General features: G+C 34.2%; 2 protein-coding genes and 1 pseudogene across 2 annotated transcripts; all 3 read left to right on the top strand.

Annotated features, from left to right (window-relative positions):
• Nucleotides 1-3,743: 3,743 nt before the first annotated feature.
• Nucleotides 3,744-6,777, top strand: LOC122278247 (stearoyl-[acyl-carrier-protein] 9-desaturase, chloroplastic-like). Its single transcript, XM_043088405.1, has 4 exons — nt 3,744-4,531; nt 4,852-5,043; nt 5,352-5,865; nt 6,079-6,777. Exons 2-4 carry the CDS (start codon nt 4,895-4,897, stop codon nt 6,625-6,627), a joined length of 1,212 nt encoding a protein of 403 aa, XP_042944339.1. The 5' UTR covers nt 3,744-4,531; nt 4,852-4,894; the 3' UTR covers nt 6,628-6,777.
• Nucleotides 6,778-9,680: 2,903 nt separating this feature from the next.
• LOC122278257 lies at nt 9,681-13,303 on the top strand (annotated as a pseudogene).
• An 8,340-nt stretch (nt 13,304-21,643) lies between these two features.
• On the top strand, nt 21,644-25,419 carry LOC122278239 (stearoyl-[acyl-carrier-protein] 9-desaturase, chloroplastic-like). Its single transcript, XM_043088396.1, has 4 exons — nt 21,644-21,903; nt 23,523-23,717; nt 24,104-24,575; nt 24,791-25,419. The coding sequence occupies exons 2-4, from the start codon at nt 23,566-23,568 to the stop codon at nt 25,337-25,339; spliced, it is 1,173 nt and encodes a 390-aa protein (XP_042944330.1). The 5' UTR covers nt 21,644-21,903; nt 23,523-23,565; the 3' UTR covers nt 25,340-25,419.
• The last annotated feature ends 274 nt before the right edge of the window (nt 25,420-25,693 follow it).

Here is a 25,693-nt window from a genome sequence, read left to right as displayed (position 1 = left end):
GCAAGCTTACACTCCAGTAATCCCACCTCAGATAGTAGATCAAGTATATATTTTTGTTGGGAGAGAAATATACCTTGTTTTGATCTAGCCACTTCAATTCCCAAAAAATATTTAAGTCCTCCCAAATTTTTCATCTCAAATTCAGTTGCCAACTACTTTTGGAGTCTCAAAATTTCTTCTGGATCATTCCCTATAATAATCATGTCATCTACATAGACTATCAAAGTCATTACCTTGCCCAGTTGATGCTTTGGGAAGAGTGTATGATCTGAATTGCTTTGTTGAAAGCCATATTTCTTCATTGCTAAGCTAAATCGCCCAAACCATGCTCGAGGTGATTGCTTTAGTCCATATAGTGTTCGTTGTAATTTTCACATAGCCTCAGTCTTTGAGGTTGCCGTGTAGCCTGGTGGAATATCCATATACACTTCCTCCACAAGATCACCATGAAGGAAGGTGTTCTTTATATCAAGCTGGTGTAGTGGCCAATCAAGATTTGCTACTAGAGATAGCAAGACTCTAATTGTATTCAACTTGGCCATTGGTGAGAAAGTTTCCTAATAGTCCACGCCATATGTTTGCGTATAACCCTTTGCCACCAACCTTGCTTTATACCATTCGATTGATCCATCTGCCTTGTGTTTGATGGAGAACACCCATTTGCACCCCACCGTCTTTTTTCCTTCAAGCAATGGAACAGAAGCCCATGTTTTGTTCTTTAATAATGCCTCCATTTCTTCCTTTATAGCCTAGGTCCACTTAGGGCCTGTTAGAGCTTCTTGAACACTAGTGGGAACATGGCATGAGAAAAGTTCGTGTGCAAATGTTTTGAGGCATTCAGATAGTCTCTTTGTGGATACATAGTTGGCATTGGATACTTTGACCTTTGTTCCTCAATTTCTAGAGAGTACCTATTTGATGGCTTTCCACGATTACTCCTGAAAGGTAAGATATAACCAGCATAAGTATCCATATCATTATTAGTCGGAGGTGCAATGGGAGAGTTTACCTTAGGGATATTCTCAGGAGATGGCTCTTCAAGTACTAAGGAGTGGGGGGATTCTGGTTCAGCTTCAGGTGGTGTAGATGTCACTCTTAGAGTTATGTCATCCTCCGGAGATGCATTCGAAGTTATATCAAGTTCCCTATTGACCACCATATCTATGTCATTAAACCACTGCTAGTCAAATCTTAACTAATTCTGCTCTTCATCTTAGATCTTCCCCTAAAGAGAAGAGTTGGATACCGAGGGAGAGTAGAATGTGTCGAATTCCAAAAATGTGACATCCATAGTTACATAGGTAAGCTTGGTGATCGGATCATAGCAGTGGTATCCTTTTTTATGTAAGGCATATCCCAAAAAAAGACACCGAACAGCACAAGGATCAAGTTTAGTGCATTGGTTCTTATGGAGATGTACAAAAGCTACACATCCAAAGATTTGAGGGGGAATCATTAACACTGTGGACAAGGACACATAAGTTGAAAGGGCCTGTAAGGGTATCTTAAAACCCAAGACTTTCGATGGCATACGGTTGAGGAGGTGCAAGGCTGTAGCAACAGCTAGGGGTGTACAGAAAACCGAGCAACCGACCTAAACCGACCAGAACCGACCTTAGGAAGCCAGAACCGGCCGAAACCGGCGAAGAACTGGTCGGCGGTCGGGAGAAAATAATATGAACCGATTTCGGTCGGTTCGGCGTGCAGTTTGGTTCTTCAGAAACCGAAAAACTACCGACCGAACCTAATACATTTTTTTTTCCTTTTTATATAAATAAAACGACGCCGTTTCACTTAAGTGAGTGAAACGACGTCGTTCTTTGATCTATAAGTTTTAAACTCATAAAGTAAATGGTGCCATTTGGCCTAATGCCAAACGGTGCCGTTTTGTATTAGGGCAAAACTGCCCCTTTGCCCTCTCGGCTCTCACTCTTCCAGCAACCAGAATTTCAGTCTCGACTCTCTCTCCACACCCACACCATCTGACCTCTCGGTCCTCTCCTGATTCTCTCCTCTCGGCTCTCGGTTCTCCAGCAGCCGTCTTCCCCGTCTGACCTCTCCCTCTCTCTCTCCTCTCTCCTCTCGGCTTTCTCCCGATTCTCTCCTCTCGGCCCCTTCGTCGCACACCCATGGCAGAGTCGCAGACGTGGCTCCTCCGTCCCAGACGACGCCGACGGCAAACCGAAGACCGCGCCGACGCTAGTCGAGACTGATGGAATCGGTTCTCTCTTCTCCAGTCGATCGGTTTCGGCCAGTTGTAAGGGACGTTCTCCCATGTCGGTGGGGTTTCGGTTTGGCGCCGACGCGTCGGTTTACACCCCTAGCAACAGCATCCCCCCAGTGTCGGTTGGGTACATGAGCTCCAAGTAAAAGAGCCCGAGTAGTTTCAAGTATATATTGGTTTTTCCATTCAGCAACACCATTTTGCTAAGGAGTCTATAGGCAAGAGGTTTCATGAAAAACTCCATGGTGTTGGAAATAATCATGGAACCCCCGGTTAACATATTCACCACCATTATCGAATCTGAGAATCCGTATCTTAGCTGAAAATTGAGTTTGAACCATTACATGAAATGATTTGAACACACTCAATACTTCATCTTTATGTTTCAGCAAGTATAGCCAAGTCATGCGAGTACAATCAACAACAAATATTACAAACCATCAATTACCAGATGTAGTAGAAACACAAGAGGAACCCCACACATTGGAATGAATTAAAGCAAACGGAACCTTACTTTTATTCATACCCAATGGATAAGTAACTCGATGACTTTTAGCAAGGATGCAAGTATCACACTTAAAAGTCAACAGTTGATATATGTGAAAATAAATCAGGAAACAAATGTTGCATATAACCAAACGATGGATGTCCCAACCGACGATGTAAAAGCCAAATCCGTCTCTCCTTGGTACCACTCGAATGATGCATGTGATGTGCTCGGCCCACACTGAAATCATCCATGCAGTATAACCCCCCCCCCCCCCCCCCCCCCCCCCAGTACCACGCCTAATGATCTCCTTGGTGAGAATATCCTGAAGAAGACAAAAGGTAGGATAAATGAGCACAATACAATTTAAGTCTATTGTTACTTGGCTGACAGAGAGTAACTTATGAGACAGGGAGGGAACCAATAAAGTATTAGATAACGTGAGAGAAGGTGACAAAGTCACAGTGCCAGCCCTGGTGACCGAAGAAACAACTCCATTGGCATTTGCAATGCTAGTGCGTCGCGATGAAGAAGTGTGCGAGAAATCGTTGGCGTCGAACATCATGTGGTCGGTAGCCCCAGAGTCAAGTATCCAAGTACCACTGTCAGCATCTCGATGAGAACTAAATAAGGCAGCACCATAATTACCTGAATCCGAAAGAGATAACACTTTAATGGGATTCATAATACAATCGGTGCAGCGGAATTCTCGGTGGTCTGCGTCGGGATCGGAGCTTTGGTAAAAGCTTGTGTCATGCGGGTAGTTAATTCTGTGAGGATGGTGTTGGTTTGGAGTCCACCAGAGTTGTCGAAGTCACCGGTATCCTCCATTGATGTCGATGAGAAAAAGAAGTTGATCAAACGTCAAGGATAGCAGACCACGGATCGATTGGCTCTGATACCATGACAAATTTTGGTAAAATTGTATATTGCTTCATCGTAATTTTTACAGAGATGGAAATATACATATAAAGAAGATAATTGAAACCTATTCTTGGATATACAAATGTTACAGCTAGAATCGTGGGTGACCCTTGAAACAGGGGATTTGCATTCAAGACTCATTCCTATAATCTCTCTAACTTATTCTAATGACAACTCACGCCAACAGCCTTCATGCAAGAAACTTTTCCTCCTTTTTTTCCGGAATATTACAGGATAAACATACAACGTTGAGTTTAAAAATCAGGTTTGAGTCAAAGTTTGGTGACGATCCATGATGCTGATGCTGCTTTTCGCAAAGAGAGGGTGTGAACACAAAACAGATGCAACCTAACAGTCTCAAGAGCTTTGGTTTCTCTTCACAAGCCACTCTCACAATTTATATATCATTATTTTTACCCCCCAAAAATTGATAGAACTTTGCCCCTCATTTCCATTTTCCCTTGTCGTGCACGGACACAGAGAGATTAGTAGAGACAGATCCCTGTTTTCCAGTCCTGTCCAATTTACAGTGGGAAAACACCCGGGTCCCACGCCTCAAGTAGTTCCCTCCAGCTAAGGTAGTTGCAAGTTGTTCAATCCCCAAACCCCTTTCTTTTGCACACGGATAACGATGCCATTGAGGGGAGAGAGCCCAAATCTAGAGAGGATGAGAGGTTTGATCTTGAGAGGTCGCGATGGCCGAAAATGTTAGGTTCGATCTTGAGAGGAGAGAGCCCAGATTTGAGAGTGTGAACTTGAGAGGAGAGAGCCCAGATCTTGCGAGGAGGAGAGGTTAGATCTTGAAGTTCTGAAGCTCGGTCAAATTTGGCGGAATGTGATTAGAGAGTAGAGATGGGCTTCTGAAGTCTTGAGCGTGCAGAGCTGGTAGTAGACAGGTAGTATAAAATCGTAAGGATATCATTATCCTTTGTTTTTATATATCGATCTTTGAAAGTACTTGTATTTATTCATGTTCTAGAGATTTCTAGTTTATCATTTGTTTTTGTTTTTCGGTAATTGTAAGGGTTAAGGGAGCCATCAAGATACTGCCTGACATTGATTATTATTTTATTTCATTTTCTTGTGAAATATTTATTTGTGATTAATTTATAAAAATATACTTTTCCTTGATTTCTTAAATACTTTTAAAATCAGTGACCGTTCAATATCTTTCTTATTTGGATTTTTTTTTTTTTTTTTTTTTTTCCTTATTTAGATCTTATAGCCAGTGATCGAACTTAAAGAACAAGCTAGGCCGCATGGCTTTAAAACTCACGAACAGCTGCTCCAGTACCTTTCAGACATCCCTTCCGATTTCACTCATTAAAAATACTCAGCCACCTACGAGGGCTCGAAGATCTCCCAAGTTTTCTATGACTTCCACCGGCCTCTACCATAAGTACTCTAGGTACGAGTTTATTGATCTTTTCATTTTCAAGAAAGTAATATTATATATAATCACTTTAATATATTTATTAAATATTTTATTTATGTGATTGGCTGTATTAATTTTTTTAATACTTAATTAACCAATCATATTAATTAAGTGTATTAAAAAGTACATAAAAATGATTATATATAAAATATTTATTTCCAAAATGATCATTATCTCATGACTAATTGGTTTTTATTTTGACTATTTTAATTGGCTTCTTCGTGATAAACATGAGCTAGCTAGCCTAACATTTGTGATTGTTTTTCCTTTTCATTATTTAGTTTTAGAGGGACTAATATGATCTCTTTTGGGGGCCGTCCTAGTACTAAAGCCATGTATGCTCCCAGAGCCCGCACCATGCCACTAGAAAAGGTAGAAATATTCAAGTCCATGGAGGATTGGGCTAGAAGGAATGTCTTAACCTTCCTAAAACCAGTTGAGCAATCTTGGCAACCACAAGATTTTTTGCCAGATCCTACGTCAGATGGATTTGTAGAGCAAGTCAATGAATTGAGAAAGAGAACAAAGGACATTCCGAATGACTATTTTGTTGTCTTGGTTGGCGATATGATCACAGAAGAAGCCCTTCCAACTTACCATGCTGCTATCAATGGCACGGAAATTTATCGTGATGAAACAGGTGTGGACAAGACACCTTGGGCAATATGGGCCAAGGGATGGAGTGCAGAAGAAAATAGACATGGCGATCTTCTCAACAAGTATCTCTTCCTTTCTGGACGAGTGGACATGAAACAAATCGAGAAAACAATTCATTATCTGATCAGATCAGGAATGGTAAGAATATATATACATATATATACATGACAAGCCATTTTTTTAACATAGAAAGTTTTCTATATATGTCGCTTTTATCTCTCTCTCTTTGCCCTGCCATAACAAGTAAAAGATAGCTATATCAGGTGATGATGAATAACACTTTTTATTTTTTCTCGTTGTAAATCACCATAATCCGTCAAACTAGTTAACTTTTTCCTTTTGACAACATAGGATATTGGCTTAGGGGGCAACCCCTACCTTTTCACCATCTACACATCGTTCCAAGAAAGAGCAACATTTATCACCCATGGTAATACAGCCAAGCTTGCAATGAAACATGGGGACAAGATGCTTGCTCAAATATGTGGAACAATTGCTTCGGATGAAAAGCGCCACGAAGCTGCTTATACCAATATAGTAGAGAAACTCTTCGAGCTGGATCCAAATGAAACAGTCATGGCCTTTGCCGACTTGATGAGGAGGAAAATATTAATGCCAGCCCACTTAATGTACGATGGACAAGACCATGATCTTTTCCATCACTTTGCCAATGTCGCCTCTCGCACTGGAGTGTACACGGCCAGGGATTACAGAGAAATACTCGAACATCTGGTTGTAAGATGGAACGTGGAGAAGCTAACTGGACTTTCGGGAGAGGGACGAGAGGCCCAAGGCTATGTTTGTGGATTGGCCCAAAGAATAAGAAGACTAGAGGAGAAAGCTCTCGCAAAGGCTCAAAAATCACCCAACGTTTCCTTCAGTTGGATTTCTGGCATGTAGTCTATTATATATATGAAAAATACTTAGCAACAAATAAATTAGGTAAAAATAAATTTACATATTGATATAATTTAATGTAATATATCAGATTGTAAAATTATTTTTATTATAAAATATATCTAACGAATCCTATGAAGATATGTTAATTTATAGGTTTACTTTTATATAATTTCTTTATGTCTGCATCAGTTTTATATTATATATATATATGTGAATAATTAGGTCTTAAACCTATAAAAAATAGTATTAGTTCTCAATATGTTTTTGGTTTTTAAATTAATGACGTGATCGTAGTTAAATGAGCTTTATTTTGATAAAAATGTTATATTAGTGTGTGCTAAAAACATTTCAAACTTAGCATTAAATTAAGAAAAATATTTTAATCACAAAGAAAGCTAATAAAAGTAAAGATATAAAGCAGCCCAAATAAACGTGTGTTCCAACTCCGATTCCTAGAAGGAATTCTAGTGACAGAAACTAAGTATTTATTGGATGAGATGGTATTAGAATTTTGTAAATAATAGTAAAATAATTTGTGAATAGTATTGAAATAATTTGAGTTAAGTATTTATTAGATTTTCAAAAATGAAAGAGAAAATAGTCAAATAAAAAATATTATAAAGTTAAAATATTGTTATAATATAATTTTATTTTGGTATTTGAAAAAGTTGAATTATATGTTGTGTTTTGTTTGAAAGTTTAAAAAAGTTGTAATGATTAATTTGAAAGTATTTGTGTTTAAGTGATATTTTGAAAAAAAAATGAAATGTGATGATATAAGGTGAAATGAGATATTAAGATGAGATGAGATATAAATTATTTCTAAACAATTCCTAAAATAGCCTCCAAAAAATGAATTTCAGTTAATAGTAATAATGAAGGTGGACAATCAACGCCATAGTTCAAGCCAACTGGGTGTCTATCTCTCCCCATATTTAGCTCTGGAAAAATCTAGTTGCAAACACAATTACGCAGTAATATGTGTACCAATTTAATGCAATTGATCAAAAAGTAAATTTTATTAAAAACAATGCTAATTTAACTTTTGAATATGAATGAATCAGTATTGATACGCAGATTAGTATCCGATTTTACTTGTACATAGCAAAACTCTTTAGCTCTCCCTGACCTTAAAAGAAAAACACTCCATTCATTTCTACACTTCCTCTTATCTCTTTCGTTTTACTTTTAAATTCTGCTAGATACTATCATCTCCATCTTATTCCTCTATCTCCTTGAGTTATTTACCTTTTTAACACCATTGCCAATACCACAAGAAGAAAAATATCTCTTTAATTCGGACACGAAATAGATTATAAATATATCAATTTTATTTTATAACATTTATGATTTATTTAATTATATTCGAAATATTTATACAATCAATAAATAACATTATTTATTATCTTAAATTTATTTTTTATATATATCTATCTTTGAATTCTCCATTTCAATTAGATTTGGAAGATCAGTTTGGCCATACAAAATACTAAGATATTTCGGAAGAAGGTAACCGAAACAAAGAACCTTGTTTTCTATATTAATGGACTGGGCTATGGCCTATCTCGCTGTCTGCCAAAGTCCAATTTCAGATCCAATTGCTTTGACGCATTGCTAACAATAAAAAAACGAAAAAAAAAGAACATGGGGAGCTAAATTCTTTGTTTTTCTACTTCAGCTCAAGTGCTTAATGAATTCCTCGTAGCTCACCCAACTATAGAGAACGGCTTCTTGTTCTTCTAAAGTTGCAAAGAGATTATTACTGTATGTAGCGGGAAAAAGAGGTTACACAAAGTTAACTTATAAATTAATGTATTTTTATAGAATTTATTAGATCTACTTTATTATAAAAATAATTTTATAATATGATGTACTACATCAGTTTGTAAGTTTATTTTTATATAATCTATTTATGATTAAAAATATTTTTTTATTAAATAAATGACTCTCTCCCTCTCCCTCTCTCTATATATAAAGAGATGTCATTGTTAATTAATTTAAGTGTTGTGCCTTTTAAATGATTGTATATGTTAACTATATAAATAAAAAGATACTTAAAAATAATATGACATGTTACTTGATATGATTTAACATGGCCAATTAAATATAAAGTATGTATAGACCTATGGATAATATCATAATTCAATTATTTATGTTTCATATTCAAAAGATAAAAAACTTAATATAGCTCATTATGTATTAACTATTATAATACATTGAAATATTTTAAATTACTAACAAAGTAGCAATTAATAATGTGCCGTGGAGTGACTGCTTGTCTTCTTAAGCTCATTTTCTATCAATAGAGACCATTTTCAATGCAATGTGCCGTAGAGCGGGAGAAAAAGCACAAAAAGAACTCAACTAAGAAGAGCTGGAGAGAGAGAGAGCCAGGCACATCCCAAAGACAGGAAGCTAGTGCTAACTTACGCATGCTACTACGTACGGTCTAATTGATGACCAGATCGAAAGCCTTTTTTTTTTTTTTATTAAATGAATTATTCTACTCTTCGTCCGGTTGCCCTCCAGTACCCCCACACAAAGAAATAAGAAGAGCTGATGACCAGACAGAAAGCCTTTTTTTTATTATTTTTAAATGAATTATTCTACTCTTCGTCCGGTTCCCCTCCAGTACTCCACACAAAGAAATAAGAAGAGCTGAAAAGAGGAGAGAAAGAAGTACCCCCACACAAAGAAATAAGAAGAGCTGATGACCAGACAGAAAGCCTTTTTTTTATTATTTTTAAATGAATTATTCTACTCTTCGTCCGGTTCCCCTCCAGTACTCCACACAAAGAAAGAAGAAGAGCTGAAAAGAGAAGAGAGAAAGAAGGCATATCACAAAAACAGAAAGCTAGTGCTAGCTTACGCACGCTACTACGTACGGTATGATTGATGCACAGATTGAAAGCTTTTGTTTTTAGACAATGGTACCCTTACGACCTTATACTGTCTATCAACTACCGAGCATATTTTTATAATTTATTTTAGCAGCTCTCCACATAAGGACTTCAGAATCTCAGATGCCCATCTCTGGACTCAAAGCACGTTCTGCTAAATTTGACTGAGCTTCAGAACTTAGAGGCTGTCTGCTTTCACGCCTCCTGCAAGAAACTTTTCCTCCTTTTTTTCCGGAACATTACAGGATAAACATATAACGTTGAGTTTAAAAATCAGGTTTGAGTCAACGTTTGGTGACGATCCATGATGCTGATGCTGCTTTTCGCAAAGAGAGGTTGTGAACACATAACAGATGCAACCTAACAGTCTCAAGAGCTTTGGTTTCTCTTCACAAGCCACTCTCACAATTTATATATTATTATTTTTACTCCCCAAAAATTGATAGAACTTTGCCCACCATTTCCATTTTCCCTTGTCGTGCACGGACACAGAGAGATTAGTAGAGACAGATCCCTGTTTTCCAGTTCTGTCCAATTTACATTGGGAAAACACCCGGGAACGCCACAAGTAGTTCCCGTAGTTGCAAGTTTTTCAATCCCCAAACCCCTTTCTTTTGCACACGGATAACGATGCCCTTGAGGGGAGAGAGCCCAGATTTGAGAGTGTGAACTAGAGAGGAGAGAGCCCGGATCTTGCGAGGAGGAGAGGTTAGATCTTGAAGCTCTGAAGCTCAGTCAAATTTGGCGGAATGGGATTAGAGAGTAGAGATGGGCTTCTGAAGTCTTGAGCGTGCAGAGCTGAGGAAGTGAATTACAGAAATAAACTCGGTAGTAGACAGGTACTATAAAATCGTAAGGATATCATTATCCTTTGTTTTTATATATCGATCTTTGAAAGTACTTGTATTTATTCATGTTCTAGAGATCTCTAGTTTATCATCTTGTACTTCATTATTTGTTTTTCTTTTTCGGTGATTGTAAGGGTTAAGGAAGCCTTCAAGATAGAGCTCGATTATTATTTTATTTCATTTTCTTGTGAAATATTTATTTGCGATTAATTTCTAAAAATATACTTTTCCTTGATTTCTTAACTACAGTTAAATTCAATATTTTTCTTATTTAGATTTTTTTTTTTTTAAATTTTGTTTCCTTATTTAGATCTTATAGCTAGTGATCGATCTTAAAGAACAAGCTAGGCCGCGTGGCTTTAAAACTCACGAACAGCTGCTCCAGTAACTTTCCGACGTCCCTTCCGATTTCACTCATTAAAAATACTCAGCCACCCACGAGAGCTCGAAGATCTCCCAAGTTTTCTATGACTTCCACCGGCCTCTACCATAAGTGCTCTAGGTACGTGAGTCCATTGATCTTTTCATTTTCAAGAAAGTAACGTTGTATATAGTTATTTTTATATATTTTTTAATTATTTTATTGATATGATTGATTGTAGGGGTGAGCATCGGCCGGTCCGGACCGGCACTGTTTGGACCGGACCGGACCGGACCGAATTGGGTCCGGTCCGGTCCGGTCCCATTTTTAAGGGACCGAAAAGATTCGGTCCGGTCCCGGTCCGGGAGTTTTTCACCCCGGACCGGACCGAATAAAAATAAAAAAAAAATAAATATTATTTATATATATTATTTATATAATAGTATTAGCATATTACTAATATATATAATAGTATACTATATGTATATATATTAAATATATTACAATATAATTACATAAATATTAAAAAAAATGTCATTAAATATTAGCATATTATATAAATATATAGTTATCACTATTACTATTATTACATATAGTTATTAGTTATAGTATAGTTATTATTACATATATTTATTAGTTATAGTATTATTACTAATAGACTAATAGTATTAGCATATTACTAATATATATATAATACTATATGTATATATATTAAATATATTACAATATAATTACATAAATATTTAAAAAAATGTCATTAGATAAAAAAAAAAAAAAAAAAAAAAAAAAAAAAAAAAAAAGAAGAAAAAAAGTCAACCTTGGACCGAATGGACCGACCGGACCGGACCGGACCGAATAGGACCGGACCGGACCGGTCTTGATGGAGTTCGGTCCGGTCCAGGATGGGAAAACCCTGGACCGAATAGGTCCGGTCCGGTCCACAAAACCTCCCCAGACCGGACCGGACCGGACCGGACCGAACTCACCCCTAATTGATTGTATTAATTTTTTTAATATTTAATTAATCAATCGTAGCAGTCGAGTGTGTAAAAAATTAGATAAAAATTATTATACATAAAATTTTTATTTTCAAAATAATCATTATCCTACGACTAATTGGTTTTTATTTTGACTATTTTAATTGGCTTCTTCCTGATAAACATGAGCTAAGTAGCCTAACATTTGTGATTGTTTTTCCTTTTCATTATTTAGTTTTAGACGGATTAATATGATCTCTTTTGGGGGCCGGCCTAGTACTAAAGCCATATATGCTCCTAGAGCCCGCACCATGCCACCAGAAAAGGTAGAAATATTCAAGTCCATGGAGGATTGGGCTAGAAAGAATGTCTTAACCCTCCTAAAACCTGTTGAGCAATCTTGGCAACCACAAGACTTTTTGCCAGATCCTACGTCAGTTGGATTTGTAGAGCAAGTCAATGAATTGAGAAAGAGAACAAAGGACATTCCGAACGACTATTTTGTTGTCTTGGTCGGCAATATGATCACAGAAGAAGCCCTTCCAACTTACCATGCTACTATCAATGGCACGAAAATTTATCATGATGAAACAGGCGTGGATAAGACACCTTGGACAAAATGGGCCAAGGGATGGAGTGCAGAAGAAAATAGACATGGTGATCTTCTTAACAAGTATCTCTTCCTTTCTGGACGAGTGGACATGAAACAAATTGAGAAGACAATTCATTATCTGATCGGATCCGGAATGGTAAGAATATATATATACACACACATGACAAGCCATTTTGTTAACATAGAAAGTTTTCTATATATGTTGCTTTTATCTCTCTATCTTTTTGCCCTGCTATAACAAGTAAAAGATAGTTTTATCATGTGATGATGAATAACACTTTTTATTTTGTCTCATTGTATATCACCATAATCCGTCAAACTAGTTAACGTTTTCCTTTTGACAACATAGGATATTGGCTCAGAGGGCAACCCCTACCTTTTCACCATCTACACATCGTTCCAAGAAAGAGCAACATTTATCTCCCATGGTAATACAGCCAAGCTTGCAATGAAGCATGGAGACAAAATGCTTGCTCAAATATGTGGAACAATTGCCTCAGATGAAAAGCGCCACGAAGCTGCTTATACCAATATAGTAGAGAAACTCTTCGAGCTGGATCCAAATGAAACAGTCATGGCCTTTGCCGACTTGATGAGGAAGAAAATATTAATGCCAGCCCACTTAATGTACGATGGACAAGACCATGATCTTTTCCATCACTATGCCAATGTCGCCTCTCGCATTGGAGTGTACACGGCCAGGGATTACAGAGAAATACTCGAACATTTGGTTGCAAAATGGAACGTGGAGAAGTTAACTGGACTTTCGGGAGAGGGACGAGAGGCCCAGGACTATATTTGTGGATTAGCCCAAAGAATAAAAAGACTAGAGGAGAGAGCTCTCGCAAAGGCTCAAAAATCACCCACCATTTCCTTCACTTGGATTTCTGGCATGTAGTCAATTATATATATGGAAAATACTTAGCAATAAATAAATTATATAAAAATAAATTTACAAACTGATATAATTTAATATAATATATCAGATTGTGAAATTATTTTTATTATAAAATAAATTCAACTAATCCTATGAAAATATGTTAATTTATAATTTATTTTTATATAATTTCTTTGTGTCTACATCAATTCTATATTTTATATATATATATGTGAATAATTAGGTCTTAAACCTATAAAAAATTGTATCAGTTCTTGATGTGTTTATTATTTTAAAAATTAATGACGTGATCGAACTTAAATGAGCTTTATTTGGATAAAAATGTTATATTAGTGTGCTTTACAAACATTTCAAACTTAGCATTAAATTAAGAAAAATATTTTAATCACAAAACAAAAGTTAACAGATAAAGCCGCCCAAATAAACGTGTGTTCCAACTCCAATTCCTAGAAGGAATTCTAGTGTCAAAAACAAAGTATTTATTGGATGAGATGGTATTAGAATTTTGTAAATAGTAGGAAGATGATTTGTGAATAGTATTGAAATAATTTGAGTTAAGTATTTATTAGATTTTGAAAAATGAGAAAGACAAAAGTTAAATAAAAAATATTATAAAGTTAAAATATTATTATAATATAATTTTTAAATATAATTTTGTTTTGATATTTGAAAAAGTTGAATTATATGTTATTTTTTATTTGGAAGTTTAGAAAAGTTGTAATAATTAATTTAAAAGCATTTTTGTTTAAGTAATATTTTGAAACAAAATGAGTTGTGAAGAGATAAGGTTAAATGAGATATTAAGATGAGATGAGATATAAATTATTTCTAAACAATCTTTAAAATAGCTTCCAAAAAATGAGTTTAAGTTAATTGTGATAACGAAGGTGGACAATTAGAGCCATAGTTCAAGCCAAGTAGGTGTCTCTCTCTCCTCATATTTAACTCTCCCCGACCTTAAAAGAAAAATACTCCATTTTCATTTTCGATTTCTCTATTTATTTCTACACTTTCTCTTATATCTTTGGTTTTACTTTTAAATTCTGTTAGATACAGTCATCTCTATCTTATTCCTCTTTCTCCTTAAATTATTTACCTTTTTAACACTATTGCCAATACCACGAGAAGAAAAATGTCCTCTTTAATTCGGACACAAAATAGATTATAGATATATAAGTTATATTTTATAACATTTATGATTTATTTAATGATATTAGAAATATTTATATAATCAATAAATAATATTATTTATTATCTTAAACTTATGTTTTATATATATCTATCTTGAAATTCTCAATTTTAATTATATTTGAAAGATCAGTTCGGCCATTCAAAATACTGAGATATTTCAAAAGAAAGGTAACCGAAACAAATAGCCTTATTTTCTATATTAATGGACTGGGCCGTGGCCTATCTCGCTGTCTGCCAAAGTCCAATTTCAGATCCAATTGCTTTGACGCACTGCTAACAATAAAAAAACAAAAAAACGTGGGGAGCTAAATTCTCTGTTCTTCGACTTTAGCTCAAGTGCTTAATGAATAACTCGTAGCTCATCCAACTATAGAGAACGGCTTGTTGTTCTTCCAAAGTTGCAAAGTTGCAAAATATTTTTATAAGATTCATTAGATCTACTTTATAATAAAAATAAATTTATAATCTGACGTACCACATTAATTTATAAATTTACTTTTATATAATTTATTTGTAATTAAAATATTTTTTTATTAAATAAATGACTCTTTCTCCTTCTCCCACTTTATATATATATATATATATATAAAGAGATCTCGTCGTTAATTAATTTAAATATAGTGTCAGTTAAATGATTGTACATGTTAACTATATAAATAAAAAGATACTTAAAAATAATATGACATATTACTTGATGTGATTTAACATGGCCAATTAAGTTTATAAAAAATTGGAAACTTATGTATACAAATAGTTTTTATTTTTATTTTTTGCCAAGAAATTGGAAGGTTATTTACACATGAGCAAAATTATAAATTAATTTAATAATATCAATTTATCAAGTAATGGGATCATGGATGCACGTAATACGCTTGTCCATATCAATTTCCTCATGATAATCAATTTTCTACTCACTCTCAAAATGAAGGTAACCAAAATCTGTCCATGCGTAAGAGACTACAAATTAATTATTAAAGTATTTTTTAATTCGTTATTTTAAAAAATAATAATTTTATAATCTAATATTATTCGATATAATTAATTTTATATAATTAAATTGTGGGAAAATCATTTCTCCAAAATTATTATCAAATCCAATTAGTACAACCTCCTCATATTAATTGAAGGTGAGGTCTGTACGTAGCTCACTCATTGCTAGCTAGTGGACCACGTCATCGTAGGTAGGTGGCCTTGCTGTCTAGCATGGACAATGAACATTTAGGATAAATTTGAGTGAATTTTTGAATTTTTTATCAGTATCTTGTATAGTATTAATATTAACATTAAGTCAAATTAAGGTGAGGAGGTTATCCTTTTGTATAATGAAAGATACATCTCGAGTAAATTTTTTTGTAGGAGGCCATTTTTTACCGTCAATGAGGGTTGCTTGAATCTTAACATTAGAATGTTGTATTGGGGTGCTATTGTAACTTTCTCCTTCACTTTGTAAGAGAATGGTAAAAAGATGTCATGAATTATGTTTCTATCCATGAAAAAATTTTAATTTTTAGGAAGTCAGCCATGAATATAAAGTAATCCATGAACAATTGGTGAGTAATAAGGCAACCACAGTGAGATAGCAATTGAAGAAGCTATTTCAAAGATGCTAGCGTACAGACATTTTGCAAACATAGTGGATAAAAATAATACAGGGATATGCACTTGGCCATATTTCAAAGATATTTCCTGAAAGCACTTGACCAAAATCTGCTGTGAAGAATGCTATCACAAAACTGGACTTTGATTAAAATGGTGCAAATTGTTAGAGCATGTGAGCAAGTCAATGCTCATAGTTCAGAGGCAAAAGCAGTCGACAGTGTAGCATTTTCTGGAAGATAAAACATCAAGCATCAAGCACTATACATTATCTTATCAAAAAAAGAAAGAAGACAAAGCATCATACAAAAATTTCATAAATTCAGTAAACAGCATACTTGGTTTTCATCATTGCTTTTTTTTTTTTTCAATTGCATCTGGTTAACAGCATTTAGATATAATCAACAAGGCAATATATAATTCCATGTAGAGGGTTACTCTATGGACAACGGCATCTAGATAACAACATTTAGATATAATCATGCATAGGGTTATTCTATGGACAATAAATTTCTAGATAACAACATTTAGATATAATCATGCATAGGGTTATTCTATGGACAACAAATTTCTTGGTGAAGATATTGCTAGCATTAGATCATGCAGAGGGAACTTTAGACCCGATAGTTTTCTTGGTGAAGGTGGTTTGGACTGTCCTGACCATTTAATGCACCCATGATATATGTAATTGAAAATAAATGCACATTTCATAAGAGAATCATAGCTTCAGTAGCCTCCAATCCAGAGTCACCTCTGTTATCATAAAACTAGTACTAGCTATTAACAAGATCCAAACTAGCTGAAGCTAGCAGATTTTATTACTTTCCCTCTATTCCCTCTCATGTCAATTTTTATGTTTAAAATTTAAATGGCTTTCCGATCCATTTCCCTGCCATACTCGTTATCTACCTTTTATTCATATGCGTATATTCATATTAATTTGAATAAATTACAACTAGTCTCGTAAGGTTAAAAGGACCACCCCTCCCATGCATGTGGGTCCAGACTATGGTATCATCGTAAGGTTGCCTTATTACTCACCAATTGTTCATGGATTACTATATGTTCGTAGCTGACTCCTTAAAAATTAAAATTTTTTTAAGGATGAAAACACAATTTGATGATGATCCCTTTTTTACCACTCTCTTACAAAGTGAAAGAGAAGGTTACAATAGCACTCCAACATAACATTTTAATGTTGAGGTTCAAGCAACCTCTATTGACGGTAAAAAATGGCCTCCCTCAAAAAAAGTTAGTCGAGGTGTATCTTTCATTATAGAAGAAGATAACCTCCTCGTCTCAATTTGGCTCAACGTTAGCAATGATGCTATGTGGGGTATTGATAAAAAATTCACTCAAATGTTCGACAAAATTTCAAATTTTTATCATAAATATAAAAAATTAAACACAGTGAACTGTTTGTATGCTCTTTGATGAATTGTTGCTCCTGTATTCAGAAATGCACAAATAAATTTTGTTCATTTTTAATACAAGAAGAATCATTGCACCTAAGTTGTGCAACAAAACAAGACAAGTTATGTAGTATTTTCCTTTAATTTCTTTATTATGTAGGGCTGATTTATGAACTAACAATATTCCTTCACTTTTGTAAATTGAGAAAGCAAAAATTATGTGTAAAAAGATGGAGAAGGAGAACTTCAACGTGGAGCACTACTGGTGTCTTCTGAGACATCAATCAAAATGTCAGCAACACATGATGACCCTTGGTACGAGAAGAATGCCACAAGATAAATGTTCATCAATAGAGCAAGAAAGTCAAGTTGCAGGCGACTCTGTGAAGGAGAACGTGGAAGTTCTTGGTGAGAGACCTCCAGACAAAAAAGTTCAAAAACAAAAGGAGAGGAAGCAGAAGTCCTTGGAAGACCACAATACTGAGATCAACAACGTCATAGCTTGAATGATCGAGAATAGATATAAATGCATGGTAGAGCAGAGAACAGCTGTGCTGAAGGCAGATGGTGATAGATATGCAGAATTTTAACTAAAGAATAAGAAGTTCGAGGCCAAGATGATGAGACGAGATCTTGCTGGCATGAATGCCATGTAGCAAGAATACTTCTTTAATATTCAGAGGGAAATATTTGAGACATCGAAGTCCCATTACAGAGATACATCTCTTTCGACACCTTATGAATGTGGGTAACTGGCTATAGAATACACTTTTGTTTTGATTTTAGTGGCTACTAGCCACATGTGGGTTGGAGAAACATGTGGCTGGATAGCAACTAGGTATCAAATGTTTTGTGGAAATATTTTTATGTCCAATAGATGTTTTGTATAGACTGAAATGTATAGTTTGAAGTTGGTGGAAACTGTGGCCAAAAATGTTGCTACTAGTATATTTGGTACCGCTATTGCTAGGATATAAATGACATGATTTTTTATTTTTGGTAGAAATCTATATATTGGGCACTGCTATTCTAGTAATTTGTTGGTGGAAATCTATATATATTTGGCACTACTATGAATTGGTGGAAATTTGTATAAATGTTTTGTTTTGTTGGTAAAAATGTTGGTAGAAATGTTGCTAAATGTGTATTTATAAAAGAGTAATGTTACTCATTATCCTATAATGTGGTATTAGACTCTATGAAGGAGAATGTGAAAGTTCTTGGTGAGAGACCTCTAGGCAAAAAAGTTGAGAAACAAAATGAGAGGAAGCAGAAGTCATTGGAAGACCACAATACTGAGATCAACAATGTCATAGCTCGAATGATCAAGAATAGACATAGATGTATGGTAGAGCGAAGAACAGCTGTGCTGAAGGCAGATGGTGATAGATATGCAGAATTTTAATTAAAGAATAAGAAGTTCGAGACCAAGATGATGAGACTAGATCTTGCTGGCATGAATGCCACGTAGCAAGAATACTTCTTTAATATTCAGAGGGAAATATTTGAGGCATCGAAGTCCCATTACGGAGATATATCTCCTTCAACACCTGATGAATGTGTGTAATTGGCTATAGAATACACTTTTGTTTTGATTTTAGTGGCTGTTAGCCACATGTGAGTTGGAGAAACGTGTGGCTGGATAGCAACTAGGTGTCAAATGTTTTGTGAAAATATTTTTATGTCCAATAGATGTTTTGTATAGACTGAAATGTATAGTCTGAAGTTGGTGGAAATTGTGGACAAAAATGATGCTACTAGTATATTGGGTATCGCTATTGCTAGGATATAAATGACATGATTTTTTATTTTTGATAGAAATCTATATATTGGGCACTAGTATTGCTAGTAATTTGTTGGTGGAAATCTATATATATTGGGCACTGCTATTGAATTGGTGGAAATATGTATAAATGTTTTGTTTTGTTGGTGAAAATGTTGGTAGAAATGTTATTGAATGTGTATTTATAAAAGAGTAATGCTACTCATCATCTTATAATGTGACATTAGATGATTGAAGATTATTTATTATATTTTACTTGTGAACCTATCATCTAATTCCACATTTTAGGATGATAAGAGAATGATAAAAATTAAGATGATGAATAGATTTTTTTTCTTTACAAAGATCATATCAAAGGTTGCTTAATGTTGGTAAAAATGATGCTAAATGGTTTATGACAGACATTTTGTAGAGATTAAATCTGTATTTGTAAAGTATTAAAAAAATACTATTAAAATATTTAATATTATATCATTATTTTGATTTTGAGATGACTAGTCTAATATGAATTTATATCTCTATTGTTTTAAACTTTAGCTAAAAACTCTAGTTTTAATCAAAATGTGGACTTGACATGCCATTGCCAATACTCTTATATATACAAATAATTTGATTTTTTTTTCCAAGTAATTAGAAGGTTATTTACACCTGAGCAAAATGATGAATTAATTTAATAATATCAATTTATCATCATGGATGCACGTAATACGCTTGTCCGTATCAATTTCCTCCTGATGAAGGAAGGTTGATGTATGTAGTTCTAATCTAAAGCCTAGTTTGGTAGATGGCTAGCTAGTTTGTTTTGTCCCATGCATTTTATGAACAACTTCAATTTTCTACTAACTCTCATCTCATTATATATAATTAATTTTATATTATTAAATTGTGGGAAAGTCATTGCTACAAAATTATTATCAAATTCAATTACGCGTACCTCACTTATTGCTAGCTAATGGACTATGTCATCCTAAATAGGTGGCCCTGCTGTCTAGCATGGTCAACGCACATCCTTTACACGTCGACCCGATGATTGTATGAATCGTTTGCTTCTTAGATGCAATTGAGTACATTTTAATATTTAAATATTAAAATTTTAAATTATAAATTCATCTCAATTTAAAATTTATTTATAATATAATATCTATAATATTTTTAACTCAATACTTGTTTATACGTTCGATCCACAACTTTTTTTAACTTTTTATAAACAGTAATAAACTTATCTTAACATTCAAACATATCTAAATTCATTTTAAATAGGTCCCGCATAACTCATTCCACTAACTTAATTCGTTACTATTCATACAGAACTGAACTCAGCTCAGTTTAGCTTAACATCTAAACATATCCTTAGTTTTCAATAACAACTCCAAGCATGTGCTCAAATCTCCATTTCGTCAATTTATTCCTCCTAGCCATTCATCGGTGTGAGTGAGTTATTTCGGACCGGAGAAACCAACATGACCAAAGTTGGGAGTAGTCAAGCTTGATCTAGAGAATTCCAAATTTTTGATTTTCGATCCGGGCTTGGGATGGGGTTTTCCCAGATCGGATTAATTGAATAGGAAAATATATATTTTAATTTTTAAATATATTATATATATTATTTTATATAATAACTATATAATTAATCATGTCATTTTCATTTAACCTATCACCATTAACAATATAAAATTTTAAATATAATTAATATTCTATTAATTAACTAATATATATTATCAATTAACCTATTACTAATTTACCATTAATTAATTACTAACATTTATATCTATGATCTAGTTAAAGTTATTAGATAAATTTTGTCTAAAATATCTAAGTTGTATATAAATATAAAGCAATTATAAATATTATTGTAAATTGTAACTAGCTAATGTATGATATCAATTAACTAACTTATCACCAATTCACCATTAACTAATTGTGAACATCTACATCTATGATCTAATTAAAGTTATTAGATTACTTTTTTGTAAAATACCTAAGTTGTAAATAAATATAAAGCATATATGGAGTATGGACCTATGGATAATATCATAATTCAATTATTTATGCTTCATATTCAAAAGATAAAAAGCTTAATATAGCTCATTATGCATTAACTATCATGATACATTGACATATTTTAAGTTAATAACAAAGTAGCAATTAATATCATTAATGTGCCGTGGAGTGGCTGTTTGTCTTCTTAAGCTTTACCTATAAATGCAGATCATTTTTCAATGCAATGTGCTGTTGAGTGGGAGAAAAAGAACAAGAAGGCCTCAACTAAGAAGAGAGAGAGAGAGAGAGAGAGAGAGAGAGACGCATATCCCAAAGACGAAAAGCTAGTGCTAGCTTACGCACGCTACGGCGTACGGTATGATTAATATCATTAATGTGCCGTGGAGTGGCTGTTTGTCTTCTTAAGCTTTACCTATAAATGGAGATCATTTTCCAATGCAATATGCTGTAGAGTGGGAGAAAAAGCACAAGAAGGGCTCAACTAAGAAGAGCTGGAGAGAGAGAGAGAGAGAGAGAGAGAGAGAGAGAGAGAGAGAGAGAGAGAGAGAGAGAGAGAGAGAGAGAGAGAGAGAGAGAGAGAGAGAGAGAGAGAGAGAGAGAGAGAGAGAGAGAGAGAGAGAGAGAGAGAGAGAGAGAGAGCCAGGCATATCCCAAAGACGGAAAGCTAGTGCTAACTTACGCACGCTACGACATACGGTATGATTGATGAATAGATCGAAAGGATTTTTTTTTTTTTTTTAATGAATTAATCTACTCTTAGTCTAGTTCTCCCTCCAACACCACACACTGTGACATGGCGAACCCAGCCTAACTGCCATGTCACAGTTTTGCACCTAAAACGGCTCAAAAACATAAGAAAGCAACCTCTCTCCTCATTCAATCCTCCTCTCCTTCAGTCCTCTTCTCCTTCGTCTTTGTAGAAAACCTCAACATGCAGAAACAAAAAACACTCCCACCTTTGCCATTTCTCTTCTCCTTCGATTCTCTTCTCCTTCATCATTTATGTTCCCCTTCGTCTTCGTAGAAACCCTAAACACGCAGAAATAGAAAAACCCCCACCTTCGATCCTCTTCTCTTCTCCTTTGTCTTCACATAAAAACACAAATTTGGAAATTTATCTTCTCCTTCGTCTTTACGAAAAACACCCACCATTTCTCTTCTCCTTCATCTTTGCAGAAACTCTAAACTTACCATTTTTCTTCTTCTTTGTCTTCACAAAAACCCAAAACTTGCAAAAATTCTGGAAGTTGCAAAAAAGTTGAAAAACTGCAAAAATCACTAATTTTGGGAGATTTGAGAAGCCCAACACTGGAATGCTAAACATAAGAAATCATTATTCTAAACCCCAACCCAAAAGAAACATCTAAAAAGTGGTGGAAAAAGTCGAGTCTGCAGTTTTGGGAAAAAAAATTAAACAAAGGGGTGGAAATTATTGCTGTAAAGATCATTTTAGTTTCTGTAATTTCTACAAGTGTAAGCATCTTGTTTCCTGAACTTAATGTTTAGATAATTTTTTCACAAAAGTATTCATGGTCCTAGAATTTGAATGTTGTTGTCGTTGTTCTTAAGATTCAGATAGAACAACCAATGAACCAACACTTCAAAGCATTTCACAGAGAAAGAGAGAGATTTCAGCATTTTGTTGTTTTTGTAGCGGAGTTTTGAAACAAATAGTGCAGGAACAGTAGACGAGCGGCAGAGGGATAACATTTCTCTCAAAACTTTGAAAGCATTGATTTCGGGAAGAAGGGGAAACTGATTTTTGGGAGGTTGGGGGTGCAAATTTTGAGAGTAAATACACACGTTTTACTATATTAATGAAAAAAGATAAATCCACCTCAACAATTGTGTGGAGTTGGAGAAATTATGGGCTTATGTATAGTTCTTCTTAAAATAATTGAATTCTTCTACTCATCATCTATATAACATATATTTGATAAGAAAAAAAATTAAAAAATAATAAAAATAGTAATATGTGATATATGAAACTTATAAATAATTATATATATATATATATATAGATCTTTGAAAGTACTTGGATTTATTCATGTTCTAGAGATCTCTAGTTTATCATCTTGTACTTCATTATTTATTTATTTATTATTATTTTTGGCCCGGTAATTATAAGGGTTAAGGGAGCCATCAAGGTAAGCTCTGATTGATTATTATTTTATTTCATTTTCTTTTGAAATATTTATTTGTGATTAATTTATAAAAATATACTTTTTCTTGATTTCTTAACTACATTTAAAATCAGTGACCGTTCAATATCTTTCTTATTTAGATATTTTTTCTTTTCTTTTTTTCTTATTTAGATCTTATAGCTAGTGATCGATCTTAAAGAACAAGCTAGGTCGCATGGCTTTAAAACTCATGAACAGCTGCTCCGGTACCTTTCAGACATCCCTTCCGATTTCACTAATTAAAAATACTCAGCCACCTACGAGAGCTCGAAGATCTCCCAAGTTTTCTATGACTCCCACCGGTCTCTACCATAAGTACTACTCTAGGTACGTACGTGAGTCAATTGATCTTTTCATCTTCAAGAAAGTAATGTTAAAATTGAGGTATCGTCCTCGTTTTTTTTTTTTTTAAATAGTTATTTTTGTATATTTTTTATGTAATTTTTTGATGTGATTAATTGTATTAATTTTTTTAATACTTAACTAATTATATCAATGGAATGCATAAAAAAAAAAATACAAAAATAACTATACAAATAATTTTTGTTTTCGAGATGATCATCATCCCACGACTAATTGGTTTTTACTTTTACTATTGTAATTGGCTTCTTCATGATGAACATGAGCTAGCTAGCCTAACATTTGTGATTGTTTTTCCTTTTCATTATTTAGTTTTAGAGGGACTAATATGATCTCTTTTGGGGCCGTCCTAGTACTAAAGTCGTATATGCTCCCAAAGCCCGCACCATGCCACCAGAAAAGGTAGAAATATTCAAGTCTATGGAGGATTGGGCTAGAAGGAATGTCTTAACCCTCCTAAAACCCGTTGAGCAATCTTGGCAACCACAAGACTTTTTGCCAGATCCTACGTCAGATGGATTTGTAGAGCAAGTCAATGAACTGAGAAAGAGAACAAAGGACATTCCGAACGACTATTTTGTTGTCTTGGTCGGCAATATGATCACAGAAGAAGCCCTTCCAACTTACCATGCTACTATCAATGGCACGAAAATTTATCATGATGCAACAGGCGTGGACAAGACACCTTGGGCAACATGGGCCAAGGGATGGAGTGCAGAAGAAAATAGACATGGCAATCTTCTCAACAAGTATCTCTTTCTTTCTGGACGAGTGGACATGAAACAAATCGAAAAAACAATTCATTATCTGATCGGATCAGGAATGGTAAGAATATATATATATATATACACACACACATACATGACAAAGCCATTTTTTTAACATAGAAAATTTTCTATATACGTCGCTTTTATCTCTCTATCTCTTTGCCCTGCCATAACAAGTAAAAGATAGCTATATGAATAACACTTTTTATTTTGTCTCATTGTATATCACCATAATCCGTCAAACTAGTTAACGTTTTCCTTTTGACAACATAGGATATTGGCTCAGAGGGCAACCCCTACCTTTTCACCATCTACACATCGTTCCAAGAAAGAGCAACATTTATCTCCCATGGTAATACAGCCAAGCTTGCAATGAAGCATGGGGACAAGATGCTTGCTCAAATATGTGGAACAATTGCCTCGGATGAAAAGCGCCACGAAGCTGCTTATACCAATATAGTCAAGAAACTCTTCGAGCTGGATCCAAATGAAACAGTCATGGCCTTTGCCGACTTGATGAGGAAGAAAATATTAATGCCAGCCCACTTAATGTACGATGGACAAGACCATGATCTTTTCCATCACTATGCCAATGTCGCCTCTCGCATTGGAGTGTACACGGCCAGAGATTACAGAGAAATACTCGAACATCTGATTGTAAGATGGAACGTGGAGAAGTTAACTGGACTTTCGGGAGAGGGACAAGAGGCCCAGGACTATATTTGTGGATTAGCCCAAAGAATAAGAAGACTAGAGGAGAGAGCTCTCGCAAAGGCTCAAAAATCACCCACCATTTCCTTCAGTTGGATTTCTGGCATGTAGTCTATTATATATATGGAAAATACTTAGCAACAAATAAATTATATAAAAATAAATTTATAAACTAATTTAATTTAATGTAATATGTCAGATTATAAAATTATTTTTATTATAAAGTAAATTTAACGAATCATATGAAAATATATTAATTTATAATTTATTTTTATATAATTGTTTTGTATCTGCATCAATATTATATTATATATATATATATATGTGTGTGTGTGTGTGTGTGAATAATTAGGTCTTAAACCTATAAAAAAATTGTATTAGTTCTTGATGTGTTTTTTATTTTAAAAATTAATGACGTGATCGTACTTAAATGAGCTTTATTTTGATAAAAATGTTATATTAGTG

This window comes from Carya illinoinensis, chromosome 1 (assembly GCF_018687715.1).
Source record: "Carya illinoinensis cultivar Pawnee chromosome 1, C.illinoinensisPawnee_v1, whole genome shotgun sequence".
In the NCBI taxonomy this organism is placed as follows: domain Eukaryota; kingdom Viridiplantae; phylum Streptophyta; class Magnoliopsida; order Fagales; family Juglandaceae; genus Carya; species Carya illinoinensis.
This window is presented reverse-complemented; position numbering and strand designations above follow the sequence as displayed.